Genomic DNA, 25,269 nt, shown 5'->3' with positions numbered 1-25,269 from the left:
CCACACCAGACCTCACAATTCCCCTTCTCCTCAGGTTGCCTCATCCAGAGGGACCACAGTGGGGCGAGGAGATCATGGCTGGTACCAAGAGAGCCACTGTGGAGCCCTGGGCCACAGACCCCACCGCTGGCCCTGTTCTGAGACTCTCCCTAGAGCCCTGTCAAGGAAGCCCAGTCCTCCATGCAGTGACAACCCAGCCCTCACTGCCTGCCTTGGCTGAGAGCACAGGGGTTTTGTGAGGATCACAAAATGCTACGACACACAGATGGGTGAGGGAGGGGCTTCGGGGCCCCAGAGAGGTGTGGGTGCAAGAGCAGAGGCAGGACACCCTGCTCACCTCCCCGTTGCCTCCCTCCCCTACTTCCCCGCTCTGCAACCTTGGAGCCTGTGTCTGCACATCTGGAGTGAGGAAGTGAGCGAGCACTTGAGAGCATTAGAGAGAGGCTATAGAAAGCTCATGCACAGGCCAGGTCCATGTGGGGGATTAAGGAACGGGCTCTGTTCTCTTGTTGTTGTGCATAACCGAGGGCACGTGTGCTGCATCTGTGGACCCGCGCTGCCCAGCCCTTCCCTACGTCAAGCCTCTGCTTGAGAGAAGCAGGGGGGGAAGGGGGCAGAGAGAGCCTGTGCCCAGGAAACAGGGAGGCCGAAAGGAGAGGCCGAGTGGGGCTGAGGGTGACCCTGTGCTGGGCCCGGAGCCACGGGCGGCTCCCGAGTTCTCTTCTCAATGTGCCTGTGGACGGGGGCCGTCCGGTGGCGGGACTCCTGCTGGGAAACGTGGAGGTTAATCTCGGGTCCGGAGGTGGATGTGCAGGGACCAGCGGAGACAGACACACAGGAGACCGTCACGCTGCAGGAACCCTCACCAGCTGGGACTGGACCGAAGGGCGGTGGCATTAGGCACACGCGTCCCTCCTCCCAGGGAAACCTCACTCCAGGCTAACACGCTCTGTCCCCCATGGCGGGCTGCCCCAGGCTAAGGGGCCCGGATGCTGTGGAGCTGGGAAAAGAGGGCTCCTGGGAGCAGCACTTTGTTCGCAGCTTCCTCTCCCTGAGCTGAGCCCTGCCCTTCCCACCTGCCCTGCCAGCTTTCCAGCAACAGAGGGGAGAGTCCCCCTGCAGAGGTCAGAGCCAGTTAGCGGAGAGGGGCAACTGAGGAGCACGAGAAAGGAGGTGCGTCCGCAGGGAGGTTGATGACATCTGCAAAGTGACAGCCGTTGTTCCCCAAACAGGCGTGGGAGGCCAGGGCTGTGATGGTCGTGAGAGGGTCCAGAGCTCTGCCCGGTGCTACACCAGCGCAGTGCAAACACACCCTGACTATGCACGGCCACAGCTGCTCCCACTCTCCAGACCCCTGTGCCGGGGACGCCGATTTGGCGGGCCCAGGTGTCCCAGAGGCCCTGGTCCCTGTCCCCTAGTACACAGTGCCCCAGCCTCTTCCGCTCACCCCGGCTGGAATCCAGGATGGAGCCTTGAGCTCCCCACCACAAGGCCGGGGCCAGGGGAGGTGGCAAGGTGGGTCCAGGGTGGGCAGAGCCTCAGCACTGTTTCTGAACTCTGCTTAGAGCTCGAATTGGTCCCTTCCACATACCTTCAATGATACTTGGTTCACAGAGAGGGCAGAGTTTCTGCAGGACCTGGGCAGCTGGCTTTACCCCAAGTCTTGCAGAAGCATTCCAGTGAATTTCACAAACCAGAGTAGGGGGACAGCTCCGCAGTAAAGGACTAAGGGCACCAAGCTGGCTGTGAAATGCTACCTGAGTTGCGTATCTGCAAAGGCTACTTCTGTACTTGCTGGCCTTTCCCCTGTGATGTTATTCCCCTCTCTTACATCCCTGATTGTCTCTCCCTCACAAGCAGGGTCTCTGGCTAGCCCGGAGGGATGCTGCAGCCCAACATTCACTCACACAGTCCTTGCTGGTGATTTTCAAGCTTCTCTCACTCCAGGTATTGCCCAGGTCCAGAGAGTAATCTACAACGACCACCCTAAAGCAAAGGGCAGATGGTGACCCAAGAGACAGGATAGACACAGTTCCTGCACTTGGCTCAATCTGTAGCCCTAGCTCTCCTCACGGTAATGGCTTTGCACTTTAGGCATTTGGGGCTCCTCAAATGCAGGCAGCAAGGGTAAGGGGAGCCCATCCCCAGGCACCATGAGATTGACCTCTGCAATGAGGGCTGACCAGGTAGTGAGGAGCCCTGCATGGGGTCAGATGCCCTCAAGACCAGGAGCAAAGTGACCAGGGATGGCACCATCCCGACTCCTCTGTATGTACACGGTATGTTGGCTTCACTCAGAAAAGCTGCTTGGAGCAAAGGTACCAGCCCTGGGGCACACCATCTCCCACATCCTGCCCTCCTCAGCAGAGCCTGGGCCACCGCGGATCCCTGAGCACCTCAGTGGATTGTCAACCAGGGCAGGTGCGGAGGATGCCCTGAGCCCTCCCAGAGACAGACATGTGCTGCCCCAGTAAAGGGGGCAGTCCACATTCTGGACTCCTCATGGTAGCGACACCTGCCCAAATGGCCCCCGAACCTAAACACTTACTGTCCAGCCTTAAGAAAAATATGTCCTGGGCAAATTATTTTTTCTTCAGTCACTGAGTTAGGTGGTTTAGCTGAAAGACAAGCACATGAGAAGAATGTCAGTGGACTTGTCCACCCATCCGCCCCTCCCCTTCTGCCTGCCCTTGGCAAGGAAAGCTACCACTTTGGCAGAAGCAGCTTCTCTTCTCTGCCTTCTTCTGACACCTACTGTGCACCAGGCACTGTCAGGGCTCTGGCGTTTAGTGGGAACAAGGCAGGCAGGGGCCCTGCTCTCAAGGACCTGACATTTGCGGGACTGGAGAGGGAGACAGACAATAAAGTAACAAACAATGAACAAAATAAGCGCCAGAGTGAAAAGTGCAGTGACATCAATAAGCAAGGGACAGGATAGAGAAAGGAGGGGAAGGGACAGCTGCTTAGAAGCAGGTGACCTGTCCTGTCCTTTAGAGACTCAATTTCTCTTTAAGAGAAAGTGAAATATTTATACAGGACATGATGGGATGTCTGGGATTTGATTCACAATAATCAATGGTGAGAGTATCAGCAAAACCAGGTTGGCCAGGATTGGTAATTACTGAAAGCAGGGGAAGGCTGCTTCAAGGGCATTATATGATTTTTGCTACTTTGGTATGTTATTGAAAATTCTCATTAAAGATAAGGTCTTTCTGAGGTGGTGTTCCTGGAGCTGAAACCAGATGAGGGGAAAGGCAGGGAAAGGTCTGCGGAAGAGGGTCCAGGCTGTGGACACCTGTTCCGAGGCCTGAGGCATAACTAGCTGAGCTTGTTGTGGGAAAGAGGTGAGTGAGGAGAGGGGGCGGGGCCTCGTGGGCCCTGGGAAGGGGTTTGGGCTTTATTCTAAGGTCAGTGAGCCTGTCGTGTGGCTGGCCAGGTTCGGGTAAGTTTGGACACAGAGGTAGCAGGGCCTGCAGGTGGACTGGATGTGGGATGAGAGCAAAGAGGAGTCAAGGACGACGTGCAGGTGAGTGAGCAGAGCGCCTGGGTGGGTGGTGGTGCCATTTATGGACACAGGGAAGCCTGAGGAGAACAGGGCTTCTGTGTTCATGCTTGTTCTGTAATTTTGTGGGAGCTGGGAGGTGGCACTCCGGAGGCTCAGACAGTTTGTAACTAGTAGCTGTGGAACCTTCTCTCTCCTGAGCCCTAAATCTTCTCACACCCCGACAGTGGCCACAGGCTAGACCTGTTCCCCACAGATGGTCCCCTTCCACGTGACCAGCTTTCGGCCATAACTGAGTTGTCAGATTAGCTAAGAACTTCTGAACTGTGTTCCCCTCATTGGTGCTGATATTGAAAGTAATCACTGGCTTTATTTCGGGGGAATGATTTGTGTCTGAGGGGTAGGGTGATTGGGATTAGTGTGAAAAAATCACAAAGAAATGTGGTGTAATCTCCATAGTATTCACAGAGCAGGGAGAGTGAGGTGAAGGCAGGCACCTCGCATACTGAGGGCCAAGAAAAGCATGGTTGACTACAGAGGAGCTTTGAAACCAATATTAACTGATTAAACCAAATATTTCTATTGCTGTATTTTAAAGATTTCTTAATACATGAAATCATTATACACTAAAATAGATAATATAAAACATACAGAAATATTGGTTTAAACATTATTCCTTGTTATGCTTTTCTATATATACAAAAATGTTTTCCCAGATGTTTTAATCAGAGGAAAATACAGTTAGAGACAACCACATCAATCCTCATCAGTGCATCGGGGCTCATGGCAATAAACAGTCCTGATCCTCCACTTCTGGTCAGCCTCCGACCACGTACAGCATGACGGTCAGCAGAGGAGTGCAGGACATGTGAAACCCTAGTGCTGGTCCACCTCAGAGAGAAACACAGGTGACACCAAGGGTGAGAAAACAGTATAGCCACTGAACCCAGAGGAGGTATCTGAATACACTTCTTGGAGGAATAGGCTGTCCCCAATCTTTTTCAAGGACTGTCATCAGCAAGGTCAAAGTCCTAGATTATGCAATCAGGTCACCTGTGTCTACTTTCTAGCTCTTGCTGCATCAGCTGCATACAAAGCAATAACACTAGGTCTTTTGAGAATTAACTGGGGTAGTGCATGTAAGACACTTAGCACACCAGCAGATGTAATAAACATTAGCTCTCCATATAAATGTGTTACTCAGTCCTAATCACTTCTGAAGTATAAACCAAGAGATATCTAACTCCCTGAGGCCATCTACACACTATGTGGTGTGAGAGTGTGGCAATGGCAGAGCCCTGCGCATTCTATGCACCTGTGGAAGAAAGAGAGATGGCCCAGAAGTGTGACGGGGTGAGGGCTCGCTCTGGGTTTACCAGATGGCCCTGGAATGAGAAGTCATTGAAAATAATATAATCATATTAAATCAATGTATCAGGAGGCTAACTGGGAGAGTTGAGGAAGAAGAGAAAGTCCCACTGTCCCTAGGCGCTCTGTGTGGGAGATCAGGCCCACCTCAGTGCTGAGGGCACATCTGCTGCCCCAACTGTGTGCTTCCTCAGGCCTCTCACCCTTCCTGGAGGGACACCTGGTGCCTGAGTATTTCCAAACAGTAGCTTTACATATGTGATAGGGCTTACTGCACCTACCATACTGGCCCCATTTCACAGTACAGATAATAGAGGCTGAGAACAGAACACTCATTAGGTCAAGATCACACATGTAATGTGGGCCAGAGCCAGGATTCCAGGGCCCAGGCCTGGCAGTTGGCATTCTCTCTCAATCCCAGGTGACCACACGGTCCTGGGAGAGCTCAGTGCACCTGGCCCAGACTCAGGGCCCTGGGGCCGCCTCCACTTCCCACCAGCAGACTCGTGAGATTCAAGTCCTTGTCTCTCAAGGGAAGTGAGGGCTGAGGAGAGTGTGGGGGGAGAGTAGCAGTGAGGACAGACCCAGCACCCCCAACCCAGCTTTGAAAGGTGTACGCCCTGACCCAAGACGCTTTTGATGTGCTGGGGATTGATCACTTCCTGGCCTGAGATGAAGGGAGCGGTGGCCAGGCTTCCCAGCCAGGTCCCTCCTTCCATTGTCCATGCTGCCTCTATCCTCACAGTGTCCACAGTGAATGGTCAGCAAGGGCTTTGAAGTCTTGGTTGGCTGTAAGGAATGCAGAGCAATGTGGGAAGTGTGTTACTTGGAGGCACCAAGGTGGGTACTTACTGAAGACTTCGGTTTTGTCCAACTTATATCTGCAAGTATAGTCTTTCATTCTGTCTGGACTTAGGCCATATGCATAAAACCCAAGTTGGTAGGATTCTGTAAAGGCAACATCCAAAGGTCTGTGTTAGGAGTGGCTGAGTGCTGACTTCCCTCTGATCTCACAATTATTGCAGGCTACCCCATAACTGAATTCCCACGGGACTCCTCTGAGGAAGCAGTTGTGTCAGAACCAACATCTGTTTTCCCCCTGGGCTCACCTGTTGTCACTGATGGTCCACTCTGAGGCAGCAGGGCTGGGCTTTGAGCAATCAGGGGGCCTCTCACCACCGCCTCTGACCCATCAAGCTCATTAAAGGCACCCAATGTCGTCCCCTCCACAGAGGCGAACCCAGCCATGGGTTTCCGACCCAGATGGTCCAAGGTCTTCCCTAAGAGGCACAGGCAGTGCTCTCCACCAGGCCCTCCCTTACATAAATGACAGAGGAACCAGGATAACACAAGCTGAAGACAGTCCTGACTCTTGTCTGAGCTGAGCACACAAGCCTGGGTAGCTGTGGGGCTTTCTGACACTTGGTAGTCTGCTCCTCCTCCCTGTGTTTCTCTCTGCCTATGGCAGGCTGGAGACCCCAGGAGCAAGGCCAGGACCTGGGTGAGGCAAGAAGGAGGTGAGGACCCTGCCCCGGAGAATCCCCCATGGAAGGTGAAATCCTGTCTCAGCTGTGGTTCTGAAGTCTGCAATGAGTGCTCTTCTCCCTCTTCCTGCCCCTTCATGTACCTCACATAACCCCCCAGGGATTCACCAAGCACTTCGCTCCGTCAGGGTGGGAGACATTGATTTGCTAAGATACAGTTTTGGGCCATAGCCTCTCTCCAGGCTGCTGGGGATTTCTGGGCCCTGAAGCAAATACTAGGGGATCCAGAGAGGGCAGTTATTGGGCCTTCCCCCTGGGGAGCTGTCCAGGATAACATGCAAGTCATCCTGTTGCAAGTCCAAGGTCATTAGCCTCCACCTCTGCCTCCTGGCCCAGGCTGGCTAATTCCAATCCCAGATGCTTGATTTGCCCAAAGTCAATTAACTCGAGGAATATTCCTCAGAAATGCCAGCACAGCCTTGGACCTGGCAGTCTGATTCCTCCTGCTTCAGGTCTTCCTGTAGGTCCCATCAGATCAAGGCAAAGTTTGCAATTTCTCTGCTTGCAGAAAGTAGATTCTCAGCCTGTGGGCTGAAGCTGGCTGGATGACATATTTTGTTAACTTTTCAAGTGTCTTCAAACAATTGGACCCCATGTTTAAAAGTCTGCATACTTTCTCGACACAAAATAGCCAAAAATTTCTTGGGAGAGCACAGAGCTGGAGGTATTATGCTTCTTATTTTCAGACTATACTCCAAAGCTACAGTAACCAAAACAATATGGTACTACACAGAAACAGACACATAGATATAGAGAGCCCCAAAGTAAACCCATGTACATATGGTCAATTGAACTATGACACAAAAGGCAAGAATATACAATGGGGAAAAGACAATCTCTTCAATAAGTGGTGCAGGCAAAACTGGACAGGTACATGTAAAAGATGGAATTAGAACATTTTCTCACACCATGTACAAAAATACACTCATTTTGGATTAAAGAACTAAATATATGTCTGGAAGCCATAATACTCCTAGAAAGGAAAGGAGGCAGAACACTCTTTGTCATAAATTGTAACCCTATGTTTTTGATTTGTCTCCTAAAGAAAGGGAAACAAAACCAAAAATAAACAAATGGGACCTTATTAAACTTAAAAGCTTTTGCACAGCAAAAGAAGTCATCAACAAAATGAAAAGACAACTTAATGAATGGGAGAAAATATTTGTAAGTGATATGACAGATAAGGGGTTATTATCCAAAATATATAAACAGGGAATACACCTCAATATCAAAAAAATGTAGAACCTGATTACAGAATGGGCAGAAGACCTATATAAACATTTTTTATCCCAAGAAGACATACTGATGGACAACAGGTACGTGAAAAGGTGGTCAACATTACTGATCATCAGAAAAATGCAAATCAAAACCCCAATGAGATATCACTTCTCACCTGTCAGAATGGCTATAATCAAAAAGACCACAAATAACAAATGTTGGCCAGGATGTGGAGAAAAGGGAACCCTTGCACACTGTTGGTGGGAATGTAAGTTGGTATAACCACTATGGAGGTTCCTTAAAAAACTAAAAATAGAGTTATCATATGATCCAGCAATCCCACTCCTGGGCATATATCCAGAGAAAACTCTAATTCAAAAAGCTACATGCAGGACTCCCCTGGTGGTCCAGTGGCTAAGAATCCGCCTTCCAATGCAGGGGACGCAGGTTTGATCCTTGGTTGGGGAACTAAGATCCCACATGCCATGGGGCAACTAAGCCCACCCACTCTAGAGCCTGCACGCCACAACTCGAGAGCCTGTGTGCCACAACTACTGAGCCTGTGCACTCTAGAGCCCACGTGCCACAACTAGAGAGAAGCCCGTGTGCTGCAACTAAGACCTGATGCAGCCAAATAAATAAATAAATAGATATTTAAAAAAAAAAAGATACATGCAACCCAATGTTCATAGCAGCACTATTTACAATAGCCAAGACATGGAAGCAACCTAAATGTCCATCGACAGATGAATGGATAAAGAAGATGTGATATACATGTATATATGTGTGGAATATTACACAGTAAGGAATATTACTCAACCATAAAAAATGAAATTTTGCCATTTGTAACAACATGGATGGAGTTGGAAGGTACTATGCTTAGTGAAATAAGTCAGACAGGGAAAGATAAATATTGTATGTTATCACTTATATGTGGAATCTAAAAACAATAAAACAAAAATGAATATAACAAAACAGAAACAGACTCACAGATAAAGAGAACAAACTAGTGGTTACCAATGGGGAAAGGGAAGGGGAGAGTGACCAGATAGGGGTAGGGGATTAAGAAGTACAAACTACTATGTGTAAAATGAATGATCTACAAGATATATTTTACCTCACAGGGAATATAGCCAATATTTTATAATAAATTTAAATGGAGTATGAGCCATAACATTTTTGAACCCATGTGTTATACACCTGAAACTAATACTGTAAATCACTACACCTCAATATAAAAAATAATTTTTAAAATTTTCAAAAAAAGTAATAGTCTGCTAGTAATCTGGATAATAATCCAGATTACTAGCTTCTTTGGAAAAGTGGGAACATCTGGCATCAGTGGATTTGTATTTCTGCAGGGCGACCATTGACTGGGCTAGAGGCCACTGCCCTTCTCGGATCGGAAAGCTCCATAATGGCCCAGCAACCAACTTCCCTCCAGGACCCCTCTCACTGCAGCCAATTGTCCTTGGCTTGGCCTGGCCCACTCCTCTTACTCGTGGTATTTGCCTGGCCTCCAAGGGCACCTGATGGCAGTGACCCTACCCTTGGAAGAGCCTAAGTACCTGGGAGAGTGGGGAGAGCACTGAGGTTTGGAAAAAGAGCAAGGAAGGTGAGCTGATTACCTTGTGCTAAGAAATCAGACGTGTGGCCCACTCAGGGCAGCCTTGATTTCCCTAAGTGACACACCCCATGCCATGCCCAGTGGCCAACAGCACAATGCTGCTTCTGAACCCAAATCTGCCAGGCTGCACCCTCACTGCTCACACTTCATAAAGGCCCTGCTCACCGTGACACGGGAATCCGTATTTGTCCTGGAAAAAGCAGTTGGGACTGTATCCTGCATACGCACCTTTGCCAGCACAACTTGGTCCACCCTGAGCAGGGCTGCTGCCCCTTAGTCTCACTTTAGGATTATTTTTGCAATTTACATTTTAGGATTTACAATTTACACTTTAGGATTATTGCAATTTACACTTTAGGATTATTTTTTGCAAAGAAGCATAACTCTAAACTAATAAACCATATTGTAAGTAGATACAGGCAGAGAAGGGAAACCTCAGCTGCCTGAATATGGAGAGGTCAGGCTCTAGATGAGGCAAAAAGAGCCAGTATAGCCTTCCTGCCACAAGCAAAAAGCCAAGAGGAACCAGAAATGGGCAAATCTGTGCCAGGCCAAGGCATGTACCCCGTGTTCATCCAAAATGACATTCCTAACAAGCAAGCCATCTACTGTGCACCAATCAATCTTTACACTTCCTCCATTAAATCTCCCAAACACATGAGCTAGGCATGATCTACTATTCCAGTTTTACAGAGAGGGAAATTGGAGCTAAGATAGGGCAGGAGGTACCCCCCAACCCATGGCAGGTTCAGGGCCAGGATCTGATCTCGAGAACCCAATCCAGCACCCACTTACACCTCCTCCACTCCTGTCTTAATTCCAAACATCTATCACCCTGCTCTCCGGGGACACGTCCTGATACCCTGATATGTGGTTTTTCAGCTCACTGGGCAGTGAGTTGGAACCAGAAAGCCCCGATTAGGGACGTGGCCAGTCCCAGCCTTATGGTGAAGATTGGACGCAGCCTCCTCTTCCATGTAGGTGACGGGAAGGAGGGTGGCAGCCGAGGGCAGGGCCATCTGACAGCCCAGCGCACAGCCCGTGCCGCGTCCTCAGGAGCAGCGCACGCTGCCCTCCGCCTGGACACCCTCCTTCCTCCTTGTGTCTCCTGCCGCCCTCAGCCCCGCTCAGGTGCTGCTTCACCTTTGCAGCAGAGCCCCCTGTGCCCCAGGCACTGCCGCTCCCAAAGGGGGGCTTCTGAACTCCGGCAAGTCTCCAAAGTGGAAGGCAGGGTGATGGTTTCAGATTTTTGAGCAGAAGAGACTTCAAAATAAAGGAATTTTCTTTGTTCAGGTAGCAGCCTCTTCTGTTTCCCAACACCCCATAACCAATTCCTCCAACAGTTACAACCAGAGGATGAAAATGAAGTTGCACGAAGGACTAAAATCAGCTTGCAGGGCTGTATTTCCCATGTACAGTGCCGCTGCCCATCAGAGGCAGAAGGACCAACAGCCCGTGGGATACTGATCCTTTCTGGAACAGAGACCTTTCTCTCTGGAAGAAAAGTTATACACCAGGTCATCTGGGGCCTCTAGAGAGAGTTACTGGGAAGGCAGGTGTCTCCCTGAGAAACCCGGATGGAGATGAGCATGAAGAGGGCATCTGACCTGCATGAGACTGACACGGGCGCACAGGTGGCCGTGACCTGCCCTGGGGCGGGCGGGTCTGGGAGCACCACATGCTGCTTGGGACAGTCACTTTGAGAGAAACTGGACACTGACCAACTGTGACCAGGGTGTCCCTTTAAGGCAGCAATTCTACTTCTGGTCTTGATCCCAGGGATATTCTGACCCAAGAGGAGTAAGCATCAGGACAGTCCCTACAATGTGAGTTGTAGTATCAACTTACTAGGAACAATCTGTATATTGATCAAGGGAGACTAATGAAATAAACTGTTCCATCCATGCAATAGAATACTGTGCAGAAGGCTGGAAAATACTATGTACTGTACGATCCCATTAATGTAAAAATATCCTTGTAAAGTACACTTAGGTAGGTCTTTACATATAAAAGCTGAACTCTTTGTGGTTGTTATCTCTGGAGAGAGTAGGATAGGACAAGGGGGACCTTATCACGGTGGGGGGACAGCCTGGACCCAGGCTGGTTGCAGGAGTGTCCCCGTCTGCGCAGTGTGTCCTGCCTTCATCCCGCAGGTCCTCCTGCCCCGCACAACCTGCCCCCTCCACCCCCCCAGAGGGTCTCTGGCCATGACGCAGAGCTGGATGCCAGACCTCAGAGGGAAGCCCTGCTGTACACTGTGTCTTCCTATGGCCACCACTGCTGGGACCCATCTGCTGGGCTTCTTGCACACACTCACTCTGGCCCAGTCACATACAGGAAAAGGAGTGACCAGGTGCCGCCTCCAGCCTGCCTCTGGGGTCCAAGCCCCGGGCCAGCCCAGCAACACACAGGAGGGATGAATCCCCAAACCACGGTGCCGAGTGCCCCAGGCCAGGCCCCGCGCTCACCCCCTGTGAGTCCCTGAGGAGAGGTTCTAAAGCAGCAAACTAGCCTGTGGAGGAAGAAATCAGGGAGTAGCTGCCTCCAGGGGGTGGGGCAGGGATTGCCTGGGAAGGGAGCTGAGGGGACTTTCGGGGGGCAAAGGTAGTGTCTGAGTCTTCACAGGGTTGGGGATTACACAGGTGTGTGCATTTGTCAGAACTCGGCAAATGATACACTTGTTTGCTGCATTTCAAAAAGAGAACTCAACAAAAACTGTTACCAGGTAAAGATATGCACAATGAAGGGTTTCGAGGTGAGGTAGCCCCGTGATAAATGATAAGAGAAATGTTGTCAGATATAAATTGTAAATCCAGGTAATGGAGAGAGGGGTGTCCATTGTACAATTGTTTCCACTTTGCTGTAGTTTTGAAAATTTCCATAATAAAAGGTAGGAAGAAAAATATGAGGTGAATGATAAAAATTTAAAAATAAAGCCATGGACACAGTGAGGCAGAAGTCATGGTTCCTACTGGGTGACAAGTGACTAATGACAGGAACAGAGCAAAGGCTGTGGGAAGCCAGGGGGCAAGCTGACCAGGAAAGACTTTGGGGTTGAGGCGCTCTGAGAGTGAAGTCTCAAAGGCTGGGTGGGCTGGACCCTGTGAAGCTGAGGAAGGTTTTGCAGGGAGCCCAGTCCCGCCAGCCCCCAGCCTCTGCAGCAGGTGGGCTTAGAGCAGAGGCGGGACCTTGGAGGGCCCAGTTGTCTGGCTCGGGGGCCTCAGCCTCCATGGTCAGGCTGGGGTAGGGAAGTGGCCTTCTCTGTCCCTCAGACCCTGTGGAGGATGGGCTGGAGCACAGGCCTGGAGGCAGGGAGGCCAGCAGAGGCCTCTGCCTAGTCCTGGAGGGAGGCCGAGAGACTGAAGAGGGCCTCCCCACTCCCGGCTTCCTCACACCTGGCCCACTGACTTATTCAGAACGACAGCCTGATGAACAGCTTCTTCTACTTTATTTGGGGTCCAGGTTCCTGCCTTGAGCTTTCCCTCCAAGTGACAGTCATGCTGTGTGGCAGCATTTGACAAGATGACAGCAGCTGTAAAGGTCAGAGCAGCAGTGCTGGGCCACGCCTGCAGAGGGTGTGCAGTGGGCACCTGTCACCTCAGCTGGGCCACCACAGGGCATGAATGACAATGTTTATCTTCCTCTATGGTTTGACAGGCCTGTGTATGTCCCAGGGACATAATCAGAGAATTGAAGCTGTCAGGCTACTGCACGGCTGGTACGTGACACCAGAGAAGCCCTGGTTTCATGTCTGGGGACAGCAGAGCTCAGATATGAACATTCTTGTGTCTGACCCCATGGCCTACTGTGCTGTAGCCTTGCAGTTCAGAGCACCGCGGCCAGGACCAGCTTCCTGGGTCTGCGTCCAGCTGCATCCAGCTGTGTGCTGTTACCAGTGGGAGCGTGTGCTTATCCACCCACCTCAGCTCCACAAATCCCAGTGATGTGGACTCAGGAGCCGGCACGCACAGAGCTCACTGAGAGAGAGGGCTTCTCCCAGAAAAGCAACTGCACAGGATCCTCCCCACACTGATGCAGGGACCCTCCCGGGGGAGAGAGGGCATCCTTGTCAAGTTCCAGATCTCAGGGAGAGGCTGACTCCATTGAACCACTGGGTGTAGCGTTGGCTATATTTGTGTGGGTGCCTTTGTCAGGCTGTGTTCCTCTTATGATGCTGGACTTGAACTTTGTCCCATTCTTTTTTTCATCCATTGAAATAATCATGTTTTCCTTCTCCATTTTGCTAATGTGGTAAATTACACTGATATTTATTTATTTATTTATTTAAAAGATTTATTTATTTATTTATTTATTTATTTTGGCTGCACCAGGTCTTAGTTGCGGCACGCAGGATCTTCGTTGTGGCAGGCATGTGGTATCTAGTTCCCCGACCAGGGATCGAACCCGGGCCCCCTGTGTTGGGAGTGCAGAGTCTTACCCACTGGCCCACCAGGGAAGTCCCTACACTGATATTTTAAATACTGATCAGACTTGCATATCTGAGGTAATCCTTAATTAGTGTTGAGGTATTGTCCTTTTCATATATTGTTGGACTTCATTTGCTAGTGTTCCGTTCAGGGTTTAAAAATATCTTATTTCTTTTTTTTCTTAACAGGATGAGGCACTCTGTCCTTTATTTTTCTTATGTCTAAATAAAGCTTTTGGTTTTGAGTTTTAAAAAGGCAATTACACTAAACTTACTGGGGTAGTTATTTCCTAACATATGTATGTCAAGTCATTTTGTGGTATACCTTCAATTTACACAGAGCTGTATGTCAAGTATATCTCAATAAAACTGGAAGAAAATGTAATTACACACAATATCCACACCACAATCTGTGGTAGACATGCCTCATACAAACACACACTTACTTATATACTTAACGCACGATAACATACCCGACGTATTTCTGTAAAAACACCCCATGCACGCACACTTCACACACCAAACACACACACACACCACCCTCAAACAGACACACTCAGGCACATTCACTCCACACATGCACAAATGCCATTCAGTCTAGAACAGTGATTCCAGCACGTACCTCTTACACAGGCATAGAATGTGTCCCCACCCATAACTTCCTTACAGGAATTTCCCACGAGCTGGAACAGACAGATGGGTGGCAGGGTCAGAGAGAGAGGCAGGCGTGACCATGGTGAGAAGCCACCCATCCCCCTTCTCACATTTAGCCCACACTCACCGATATAATAAAGCCTTCCTTATCACTGGATTTGGGCACATCATACATGTGGGTCTTTCCTTCTACAATTTGAATCAGCTACAAGGAAGAGGAGATGGTTGGCACACAGCCAGGGGTTGAGGACACAGCAGATCCTATCCAAGAAGACAGGCTCTTGCCTCTTGCCATGTTGGACTCCAATGGCCACACCCTGGCATCTGCCAGCAGCCCACCCTTGGCAAGTGGAAAGTTCCTCCACCAACATCGATGGTGTGTAGCTTTACACAACACTGGCTATTCATCTGCTGTGGCTACCTGTTGTCCAAACACTTGGGACGGGTAGAGGGCCATCCTCTGGGGGACCCTGGGACAACTGCCTTTGAAAGCATTCTCCAACTGGGCTCAAGAGTGGCACCTGGTTACCTGTTCTGAATTACCTGGTCTCTCTGATAGTCTTTTACACCCAGGCAGTAAACCTTGGTCTTCATATTCCGAAGCCTGCTGGCCTAAAAGAAGAAAGATTTGGAGTATAAAATACACAAATACATGAGGCACAGAGCTGTTAACGATGGACTAGACTCACTTCATTCTTAGCATCCCGTAATGTCGATGGCAGCAGTGGTCCAGCGGTCAGAGCATAAACTAGGCTGGCAGCTTTCCTGTCTGCAGAAGAAGGAGGGAGTGGCCTGGTCAGCAAGGCACCTGGAGTGACCTGCCTCAGGCTGCCAGGCCCACAGCACTGCTCCCACACCTCCTCCTCCTGGGGAGAGGCCACCTTGACCGGAGCACCCACTACCCAGAACGCCTGGAGGGAGAAGGGGCCTCAGCCCAGGGCTCACTTGACAGAGGAAGAGCCTGAGACCAGATCAGAGCCCTTCCTAGTGGACCCTCACTATGGGCAGGTGGCACAGCCTTTGCCCTGAAAGGCAACTGCAGCTACTTCACTGGACGAGGACAAGCCTCTCAGGTGGGCACAGGGAGGAGCAGCCAGAATGACTGTCAAGGTGCTTGGGCAGCAGCCCCCGCCCAGCTCCTCGCCTTTCCCCAGCAGCCCATGCATTCTTCCTGACAAGGGCTGCAACCCTACAGTCTAGATGCAGGTGGTCTGGGCCAAGTACAGCCATTTCCACAGTCGGAGGCACAGTCACAGGATGAGAGTCAACCAGAGGGAAGAGGCTCAAGGGAAAGGAGGCAGAGCCAGAACTGTGGTGGACAAAGTGTGGGCAGCCAGGGGGACGCCAAGGTCTCTGTTCCCTAAACTGAACCCCGTCTGCTCGCCGTCTCTGGAAGTTCTCTTTTCTTTTTCATGCAGCCCAACCATAGGTCAAGCACTTGCTATCTAGTGAGAACCAGGAATGTAATGCATGATGCCATGTGGTTCTCGGAAGCATCCCTGGGGGTGGTTTTCATCCTCACTGCGCAGAGGAGGAACCTGCATCACAGAGAGGACAAGGGACTCGCTCCGAGGGTCAGTGCTAGGAATTGGCCGAGGGGGTCTGCACCAGCCCTCGCTGAGGCCCGCGCCTGGCTCTGTCCCACCTGAGCACAGTGACGTCAGCAGGAAACTTACTATTGTAGAAAACTCTCGAAATCTGCTCATTTGCCTGCAACAAAATGAAGGAATGTTGGGGGAGGGCAGTGAGATGACCCAATAATTCTTTAAGAACTCGATAAAGCAGAGTAAATTCCCTTAGCCATAGAGTCTGTACCTTTCTCAATCCTGCCTGCATGTTTCTGGGTCCTGAGGGCACTACATCCCGAAGTCTTTTAAGACCACGTTTTAGCTCATTTCTGAAAACAAATCAGAAAAGAGGGTTGAGGAGCAATGAGGGTTGATTACTATAAAACAGCTCCAGCTGTCCTGGTGCCATTCTGCCCTGTGCAGACCTCCCTGGACAAGAGAAGACACTAGCCACCCTGTGACCCTTCTGCCTGTGTCTTTGACAGTGACAGAACTAACCCTAACCCTTCTCTGTCTCCCATTCAGTGGGCGTGGAGGATGCTGCTTTGCTGGTCCCATGGGTGGGGCCTGGCTCTCAATGTGCTCATCCCTGTCTCAGGCAGGCAGACCTCAGGGGACTCAGCAAGGGCCCTGCCTTGACCGTCCGTGGTGAGGGGGGTGCACCCATGGATGTGCACCTGTGAATCCAGCACCCCCAATGTCACTGGCGGTACTGCTGGCACCTAAGGGGTCCCTGGTGAGGGCACGTCACCTTCCAGCAGGCAAGGCTGAGTTTGGAAAGGTCACTCTGCTGATAGCCCTGCCCTGTCCCCTCCTCCCCTGCCACAGACTCCTGAGGTGGACTTGGACCCTCCAAGCCACTTCCCCTTCTGGATCGGTACTAAAGGAAGTAGTCAGGATGCTCCATTAAGAGTCTAGGGCTCCTGGGCTTCATGTGCTCCTGAAGAAAGAGACCACAAGCTGGAAAAGAGGCCTGAGGCCTGTCCATGTGGGAGGAAGAGCATTGACCCCAGGCTGCCATGGGGATGGGCAGTCGGCCTCTGTTAAAGCAGAGAGCAGTGGATGGGACTGGGACACACCAGGGGTGGGGCTTAGGTTCAGGCTAATGCAGGGTGATGGGCTGAGCAGTCACAGCAACTCTAAGGAGAATGTGGTCCCTGAAGGCTGATTTCTCATTGTGGACAGAAGTGATGCTCATGTGTGGTGAGATATGAGAGCCCCAGACCTACTCAACCCAGTTCAGGAGGAGAGGAGACCTGGGACCAATGGCCAGGGCAGGCCAAAGCAGGCCTTGCCTAGTCTAGCATAAATACAGGTCTTGGCGCTTTGGGGAAGATTTCAGTTTTGTCGTTCGCACCTCGCAATATCCTGAAACGCTCAGCCCTCCCCAGCCTCCTGTCCAGGACTCAAGTCACCAGGCAAAGTTCTCATCTGAGTGGCTCTCCCTAGTGCTGCCCTCCCAGCTCTTCTCATACAGGGACACCAGGCTCCCAGCACCCTCATCAATCCCTCCTGCTCTTAAAATACCCCTCTCATACCATAAGAGCCCCTTCCACCTCTTCCCAATTCTCACCCACCCCTGCCATCACCCCTGGGGCTTCCCAGCCCTGTGCCGTCTGGCTTCTCCAGCACCCAGAGCAAGCCCTGCGTGGACCGCGCCATCCTCAGCCTGCTCCCCCTAGTGGCAGGGCTCAGAAAGCACCATCCCTGGTCCCATTCCTGGCCGACACGCTCTGCAGACCCACCAGTCACCCCTCGTATCAGATTCCATCGGCCACTGCTGGACGCACCCCGTACACCAGGACCCACCCCCGCCCTCTGCCACACCCTCCTAAACTCCTAGGGAGTTCTGGGAATGCCCAATCCCGGGCTGAGCCTTGCTCTCAGCAAGATTCTGTGGGCTCCTCCCGAGCTGGAAGCATCAGGGCCATGGTTGATTTTGAGCTGTCCTCCTAGGTATGTATCCCCCCATCCCAACATACACACATAGAGGATTTCATATCTTCTCCTCTCCCTTGAGCCCCACTCCCTCTCCTGAACCCTCTGTCATGGAAGACTTCCTCTCCTACACTCTCCAGAGAGGACCAGGGATGCCCTCCATGAGCCTCGCCAAACCTCCCTCGGTCTGGGTCTTGAGCCCCCTGCCTTGGAGGAGGCAGTGGTCCTCCTCTCCCCGACAGGCAGCTCCTTCCCCAGAGGCCCCCGCCCGCCCCCGCCTCTCTCTGCCACCTGCCAGTATCCCTTCCCATGGACTTTCTTTCTCCCACTTCAAACCCACTCTGGTCTCTCTCTTCTAAACTCAAACATGCACAAACCACGCCTTCCCCTAGCTCACTGAACAGGAAGCACAGCCCCTGCTTCTCCTGGGAGCCAGGCATGGGGAGTGCTGTGTCCACGCACTGGCACCAACACACTCCCTGGGTTCCGATCATTTGCGTCATGGGCATCTTAACCTCCCGGCTACTCAGGAGCTCCATATCTTCCCACCTCCAGGGCTTTGGGCACATCGCTGGGCCCACCGAATGGTCCACCTAAGATGCTGGTGTGTCATGCTTCCCTCCTGCACCCCAGCCCACACTCATGGGCTCCCTTGTCTCAGACCCACCAAGGGACCAAGCTCCCCTCCACTGAAGCTCCAGCACTTCAGCACTGCCCATCCCTGCCTCCTGGTTCTGACTGTGCCTCCCCTCTTCCCCTACTGGCCCAGAGCAGAGAGTGATACACAGAGCAGGTGCCCAACACACGCCAGTGTTCACAAAGGGCCCACACATCTGCTCCACCAGATCCCAGGAGTCCTTGCAGTGAGCCAGTTCTCAGAAAAGGGAAGAGCGCTGAGAGGACACAGGACAGGTGGAGGGCAGGGCTTAGAGGGGGCGGAGATGGTCTAGCAGCACGGGGTCTGCCAGGGCCAGCGCAGCCAGGGGTCAGTGGGAGCCATGGAGCCAGGGCTGGGGGTCAGAGTGGACATTAAGGGGAGCCCGGGACGGCCCAGCCTGCTCCCAGTGGCAACTGTCAGCTCCCTGTGTCTCTCTGTTACCCTGCCCACCAGGCCTGCCTTGGGGGTTTAAAATGGCACTTACCTGTCTGAGGTGAGCTTTAGGACAACGTTGCCGTATGAGGAGTAGGTGATGAGGGACATCCGCAGGTTAGGGCTGGGGAGGAAGCATGGGCTCATAAGAAGCCATGCACACTGGTCAAAATGAACATCAATGAGCAGCCAGGGAGGTGTGCATGTCAATTTCCCTCCTTCCACCCCAGCTCTTTTGCTTTGTTGTGCATTTCTCAAATCCTGGAAGTTTCATTCCTTTTGTGAAGGATTCGGAGGCCTATAAGATGTGTGATCTTGCTGGAAGTGAGTGCTGAGATGGTATCATGTTCTGTCCCTACACTCCCAACACCCCCAAAGTCCCTGTCTCACACACACACACCAGCACACACACAGAGGCATATGCACACGCTCCCTGCATGCACAAGAAGGCAGACACTTATAAACTCCTGCATAAGGGCCTCTCCACTGGCCTCTCTTCTAATGGAAAATTCTCTAGACCTTCCCACACTTCCCTCCTCTCCTGTCTTCCCTGCCCGCCTCTTATCTCAGGGAAATTGTTCTACCTCTCAGCAGCCATTCATATACATCCTTCCCTCTTTTCCCCACTGTCTTCTGGTCTCTTGACTCTCATCTTTTGTGAAATTGCTGCAGTAGGTTCTTGCTGGGTTCCCCACTTCCCCTGGTTCATGTTCCACCTCATTTAATCCATAATTATCAGACTTTTCTCCTGGAGCACAACCTTGATCATGTCAGACCCCTGCCCTAGAATCATCTATAGCTCCCTATAGCTCAGAGCAGGAAATCATAAGCCCCAGGGCCTGGCATTATGAGCCCCATGGACTTGGCCCCATGCTGTCCTGTTCAGCCTCATCTCCTAACCCTCCCTTGAAGTAACCCCACTTTCCAGCCAAACAGACCACTAACTGCACAAGAAGTCTCCTTGATGGTTCCTGTTACCCTGTCCTTCCTCATCCTTCAAGATTTAGTTCAAAATTCCACAGTCTCTAGGAAGTCATGCTTGTGTGAGTTTTTTTTTTTTTTCCTAAGAATACTTGCTTTTTCCTTAAAGTTGCAAGTAACTCCTTTGTTCTTTTCTTTTGGTCCCTGGCACCCTTTAGCCCAGTGTTTAGCTATGTGTTACTGATTTGCCTGTTTCCTCATCTATGAGGTCCTCAAAGACAGACTGTGCCCTCCACATTGTAACCTGATTCCCAGGCAGGAGCCAAGAAGGATGTCGACACCTGATAAAACCAGTGATTGGTAATTCTTTCTGCTTCAGAACACTGCCCTGGGCTCTCTGCTCCTGATCCAAAGGACTCCCATGCCCACCGATTGTAAAGAGCTGTGTACTCTGCCTGTCAGAGGAAAACACCAGCCTTACTTTGTAAACCTCTTCAACAGTTTTTCTACTAAATCACAAATGTCATTCCAGGATCTGCTTACGCTGTCCGACCTGAAAACAAAGAAGACTTAATTAAGAGGGATGAGGCACCTCCTTCTGGTGGGCAGAGTTGCTGCCTCCCGTTTCCAGCAGACCCTTTGGCAACTCTTCCCCACCTCGTGTAGCTGAAGGCTGCCACACTCCCGCAGCAAGCTCAGTGGGTCACCTTGGTGGTAACTTTCACCAGTGTGAGTGGTGGGGAGGGTGACCAACCTGACGTGTGCTTGGGGATGAGGGAATTTGGGTGGCAAACCAGGACGGCTGATACACAAGGAATAAGGGAGGATACAGTGGTTGGAGAAGCCTAAGCAATTCTGATACGTTTGCTCTCCTGGTACCCCAGTTTTGACACCACAAGAGCCCTGGCCTCCGGCAGGAGAGGGATGTGCTACTCAGACTATTTTACTTCACTACTTTCTTATCAGCTTGCAGAGCTGAGCCACTCTGGACACTGAAGGCCTTTTCTGGGAACACTCATGGGGAGGAACAGAACCAGGCCTGGGACACTGCTGTCTTGGTGTCATCATACCCCACCAGCAGGGAAAGGTGGGGGACCTTCCTATCCCTACTTTCAGTTTCTCACTGCCATTGGCTCTGACTTTAGAACCTGAATGGAGAATGAGGAGGCTGAAGGGGGTTGGAGCCTCATGCTGCCTCTGTCTAGGTGGGAAGAACTTCCACGTGCCCTACTGGCCAGGGCTCAATCCCATGCCTCTGCAGGTGTGCACTAGTGCAGGTTATGGAGGGCAAATGTGGGTCTCACTGGCTAAGTGTTTTTTCAAGGTTCTGCAGATGGTAGGGATGAAACTGAGGCTGGTGCCCTGTTCTGGGCTCTTCCCCAGTGAATGTTGGCTCATGTCTTTGATACGGATTGTAAGTCTGAGGAACCACCAGGAGCTCCTTCCTTTCATCTCCAGTGATCACCATGCCCATAAACATCCTGAATGTCATATTTATATGTGTAATTCCCATATACCCAAAAGCATCCTTCTCCTCTCTACCATTCCTTCTGCCTCCTCTTGGCTGTATCTAGAACTGTCAAGAGATGGCTAGTACACTAAGGATATATAATTCTAATACTATGGTTATCATTCATGGAGTACGTATATACCAGACACATTACATGCATGATTTCCAATTCCAAAACAGTTCTATGATATCATTATTCCCATTTTACAGATGAGAAAACTAAGGCTCTCACAGGTCAAGGAATTTGCCAAAATTTCCATGGACCTGAACCCAGAACTAGCTGCAAACCCCATGATTTACCCCCTGAACTTGGCAGATGTGGGAGACACTGCTGTGACAACTGTGGGTGGCAAAGCATAAGACTCCGTCAACCCAACCACAATACACACTTTTCCTTAGGAGCTCCTATACTTAAGTGCGTGGCAACTCCTTTCCTAACTATTCATACCACATTCCACTTTCCTTCTCATTACTCCTCTCCTCTGTGTTCTCCCCCACTGAAGAGGATCTTCCAAAGGAGATATATAGGAAACAAAAGTCTTCAACCCACCCACCTCCTCTGGAAAAGGTTTCAGTGTGTGATTATTGTGAATGAAGGTCTCAATTCTAGAACGCAGAAGAACACGAGTGCTCATGGCAGTGGAAAATACTACAGGGACCCTCAGGTCCCCAGGAAGGTGACAGTTTGGAACAGAGCAACTACATGGGCTTCTGGCACACAGAGCTTCAATCATGATTTAGTGCCCACTCTTAAATAAGAACGGAGAGACGAGGATCACCAAATATTTCAGGATATCTCTGATATTAAAGCTTGAGGCCAAAACATCTTAGTGAGATAACTATGCTGGGACATTGGAAGTGGCTACGGCAGTATCATGCAGGGGAGCTGAGCTATCAGAAAGCTAAATTTTCCTCTTCCCCTAATAAGTACTCAATGGAGAATGTATAAACCTCAAAAAGCAGGAAATAGCAGTCGATACAAGCACAGCATTGGAAACACGGTCATATTATCAGAAGAAAAATCTGGAAGATTTGTAAGTGGCTTGCCTCTGGGAAGTGAGATCAAAAGTGGGGAGGAAAGGGTCAGGGGCCTCAAGATTTTTGTTGTGAACAATAATAGTGTTTGGTTTAAAATTTATGTTCATTCAGTTTCTCCCAAATGTGAAAATAAAATTGCAAACAAAAACTTGTAGCATGAATGATGTCACCAAAACGGCAGATCTGAAAATCTAAGCCCTCGTTCCCCCATGGAGACATTGAACAAACAACCATAAGCTGTCAGCACCAACTTTGTAGGAGCCCTAGAAAACAAAAAAAGATTACAACAATAAAGCAAATGTGCAATCAAGAAATAGCTATTTTCAAAATGGTAGGAGTTTTGTTGCATATTTCATCACATTTCTCCCACACCTTCTCTGGCATGGTGGCAGTTTTGGTCGTGATCACTGGTCCAGTCCCAGGTTGTCCTTGATCTAGAGGGAGCAGTGTCGACCTCACTTACTAATTATTGTGTAAAACTCTCCTTACCTGGCTGGAGTCAATTAGGATGTTTAAAATCAGCTGTGGGCATAGGTGAATTTAAAAACAGACACATACGCTCAGGCCAGGAGAAAGTTCAGGAAAGTCTTGAGAAGACCTTAAGTTTCACCTTAGGCTGATCCCTAGGCTCAGTGGTAGTCTAGCTAAGTGCTAAAGGAATGTCCCAGCAAAGAAACATTCTGCAAAGAATGGAAGAGGTGGCCTCTCCCTGCTACCCCATGTCTTTTTACAATTTTGTAACGGTTTTATGTTTGTTTCAGATCCTGGCATTTGGGAAATCTCTGTCAATACATTCAGTGAATAAGAGTTAGGGGAACAGAAACTCCAGTGATCTCACACAACAAGGAATATTCTTTGCAAAAGTAGTTTGGAAAAGTTGCAGAATAAACGGACTACTACACAAGTCTACATTAACAGATAAAAGCAAATACAACCCAGTAAGCTGTGGTGAATTCTGCTTTCTAGAGATACCACATTATAGTAATAAAAATCCTAATTTTCAACAAAAAAAGTGAAACATACAAAGAAACAGGATCATTGTTCATTCAAAGGAACTAAATAAAATTACAGAAACCATTCCTGAAGAAGCCAAGGCATCAGACTTACTAGACAAACACTTAAAAGCATCTTAAATATGCTCAGAGGTAGGAAAATAAAGACAAAGAAATAGAGGAAATCAGGATAATGATATATGAGGAAAATAAATATCACCAAGAACATAAATTATTAAAAAACCAAGCAGAAATTTTGGAGCAGAAAGTGTAATAATAAATTGAAAAATTCATTAGGGTGGTTCAATAACAAATTTTACTAGGCAGAGCAAGGAATCAGCAAAGTGGAGGATAGGACAATTGCCACTGTTTAGTGTTGGGAGCATAAAGAAAAAAGAATGAATAAAAGTGGTCAGAGTCTAAGGGACCTGTAGGACACGCTTAAGCAGACCAACAAACATATGGTGTGAATTCTTGAAGCAAATAAGAAAAAGAAGCAGAAACATTATTTGAAGAAATAACATCCAAAAATGTCCAAAATTAGATGAAAGACATGATCGTACAATTCCAAGAATCTCAACTAACTCCAAATGCAATAAAATAAAAAGATCCACATCAAGGTACACTATAATCAAACTGTTGAAAACAAAGACTAAGATTCCAGAGTTCAAATTCTGGATCCGTGTATTCTATACGGAGGCTTCAGTGGGTCATCCCCAGGCCTTGAGCTACCTCCTTGCCTCATCTGTAAAATAGGGATAATAATACTTATTCACATAATGATGAAGACATGGTGATGAAACTGCTTTCATCCCCTACCCCTATCCCCAATCTAGGGACACACCTGGCTTTCCCCCCATCCACACTCTCTGGAATCCTGTGGCCTCTAATTTCAAAATAGCTCCAGAATCTGTCCACTCATCGTTGCCACCCATACCTACTGGTCCACACCACCATCATCTCCTCCCTGGATCCCTGCACCAGGCCCCTCACTGGTCTCCTGGAAGGCTCTATTCTTGCACCCTTCAACTGTGACCCTTTTAAACATGATCCAATCACACACCTCCTCTGCTCAAAAATCACCAAAGCCTCCCCCACACTGCCCCAGTCTGTCAGCATAGCCTTTCCTGAGCACATCTCTAGAACAGCCCCTCCCTCAGCACTTCCCATCCTCCTGTCCTGATTTTCCCCCTGGTGTTTATCCCCATCTAACACAATATTTCCTCTTTGATTTATTTATTTCTTGTCTCCTAATATGAAAGCTCTAAGAGATGAGGACTTTTTCAAGTTTTGTTTGCTGCCTTATCCCCACTGCCCAAAACAGTGACTGGAATATAGCAGTTTTCCAGTAATTATTTCAGTGAGTGGATGAACAAGGGAATGAGAGAATGAATAAGACTGTTTGCTAATGGATGAAAGATCCAGAGAACCTTGGGAGTGCCACCAGCAGAGGTGTCTGACCCACACCCCACGTCCCCACAAAGGGCACATGTGGAGAGAGTGAGCCACGGAGTCAGGGCTGGATCAGGGGCCCCTGCAGTGCCGGGGAGTTCCCAGGGTGTGTGACTCTGCCTTCCCTGGCAGTTTATTTTATGCTCATCCTCCACGACTGCATCTGACACATGCTGGGCAAACCATATAAACTCCCCTTCATCCCCATCACAACCTGGTGAGGTGGGTATGAAGTCCCCATTGTACAGATGGGGACACTGAGGCAGAGAGAGGTGAGGCGACTTGCCCTAGGCCGCATGACTGATGAGTGGAGTCTGCCTGACTGCAAAGCTGGGGCTGCCTCCTCAGTGGTCATTATTCCCCTCTCTCCAAGAGTAGCAGCAGACATCAGGAGGGAATTTGTCCTCAACCTCCAAATATT

At 50.0% G+C, this 25,269-nt stretch overlaps 1 protein-coding gene across 12 annotated transcripts in view; it reads right to left on the bottom strand.

Annotated features, from left to right (window-relative positions):
* Nucleotides 1-25,269, bottom strand: part of LOC309642473 (anthrax toxin receptor-like) — a 40,098-nt gene that overhangs the window by 8,067 nt on the left and 6,762 nt on the right. For 6 of the 12 annotated variants that reach the window (XM_082424058.1, XM_082424053.1, XM_082424050.1 and 3 more), the window contains exons 2-12: nucleotides 20,338-20,409; nucleotides 18,988-19,059; nucleotides 16,155-16,236; nucleotides 16,016-16,049; nucleotides 15,029-15,108; nucleotides 14,883-14,951; nucleotides 14,467-14,544; nucleotides 14,308-14,368; nucleotides 5,723-5,818; nucleotides 2,549-2,618; nucleotides 1,908-1,986 (exon numbers count right to left, since the gene is read on the bottom strand). In XM_082424058.1, the coding sequence (XP_082280184.1) occupies nucleotides 1,908-1,986; nucleotides 2,549-2,618; nucleotides 5,723-5,818; nucleotides 14,308-14,368; nucleotides 14,467-14,544; nucleotides 14,883-14,951; nucleotides 15,029-15,108; nucleotides 16,016-16,049; nucleotides 16,155-16,236; nucleotides 18,988-19,046 (708 nt within the window). In that variant the 5' untranslated portion in view covers nucleotides 19,047-19,059; nucleotides 20,338-20,409. Of the gene's footprint in view, nucleotides 1-1,907; nucleotides 1,987-2,548; nucleotides 2,619-5,722; nucleotides 5,819-14,307; nucleotides 14,369-14,466; nucleotides 14,545-14,882; nucleotides 14,952-15,028; nucleotides 15,109-16,015; nucleotides 16,050-16,154; nucleotides 16,237-18,987; nucleotides 24,142-25,269 lie in introns of all 12 variants that reach the window. The other 6 variants (XM_082424054.1, XM_082424055.1, XM_082424057.1 and 3 more) reach the window with 5 other exon arrangements.

This window comes from Balaenoptera physalus (assembly GCF_965194825.1).
Source record: "Balaenoptera physalus genome assembly, chromosome: 14".
Classification (NCBI taxonomy): Eukaryota; Metazoa; Chordata; class Mammalia; order Artiodactyla; family Balaenopteridae; genus Balaenoptera; species Balaenoptera physalus.
This window is presented reverse-complemented; position numbering and strand designations above follow the sequence as displayed.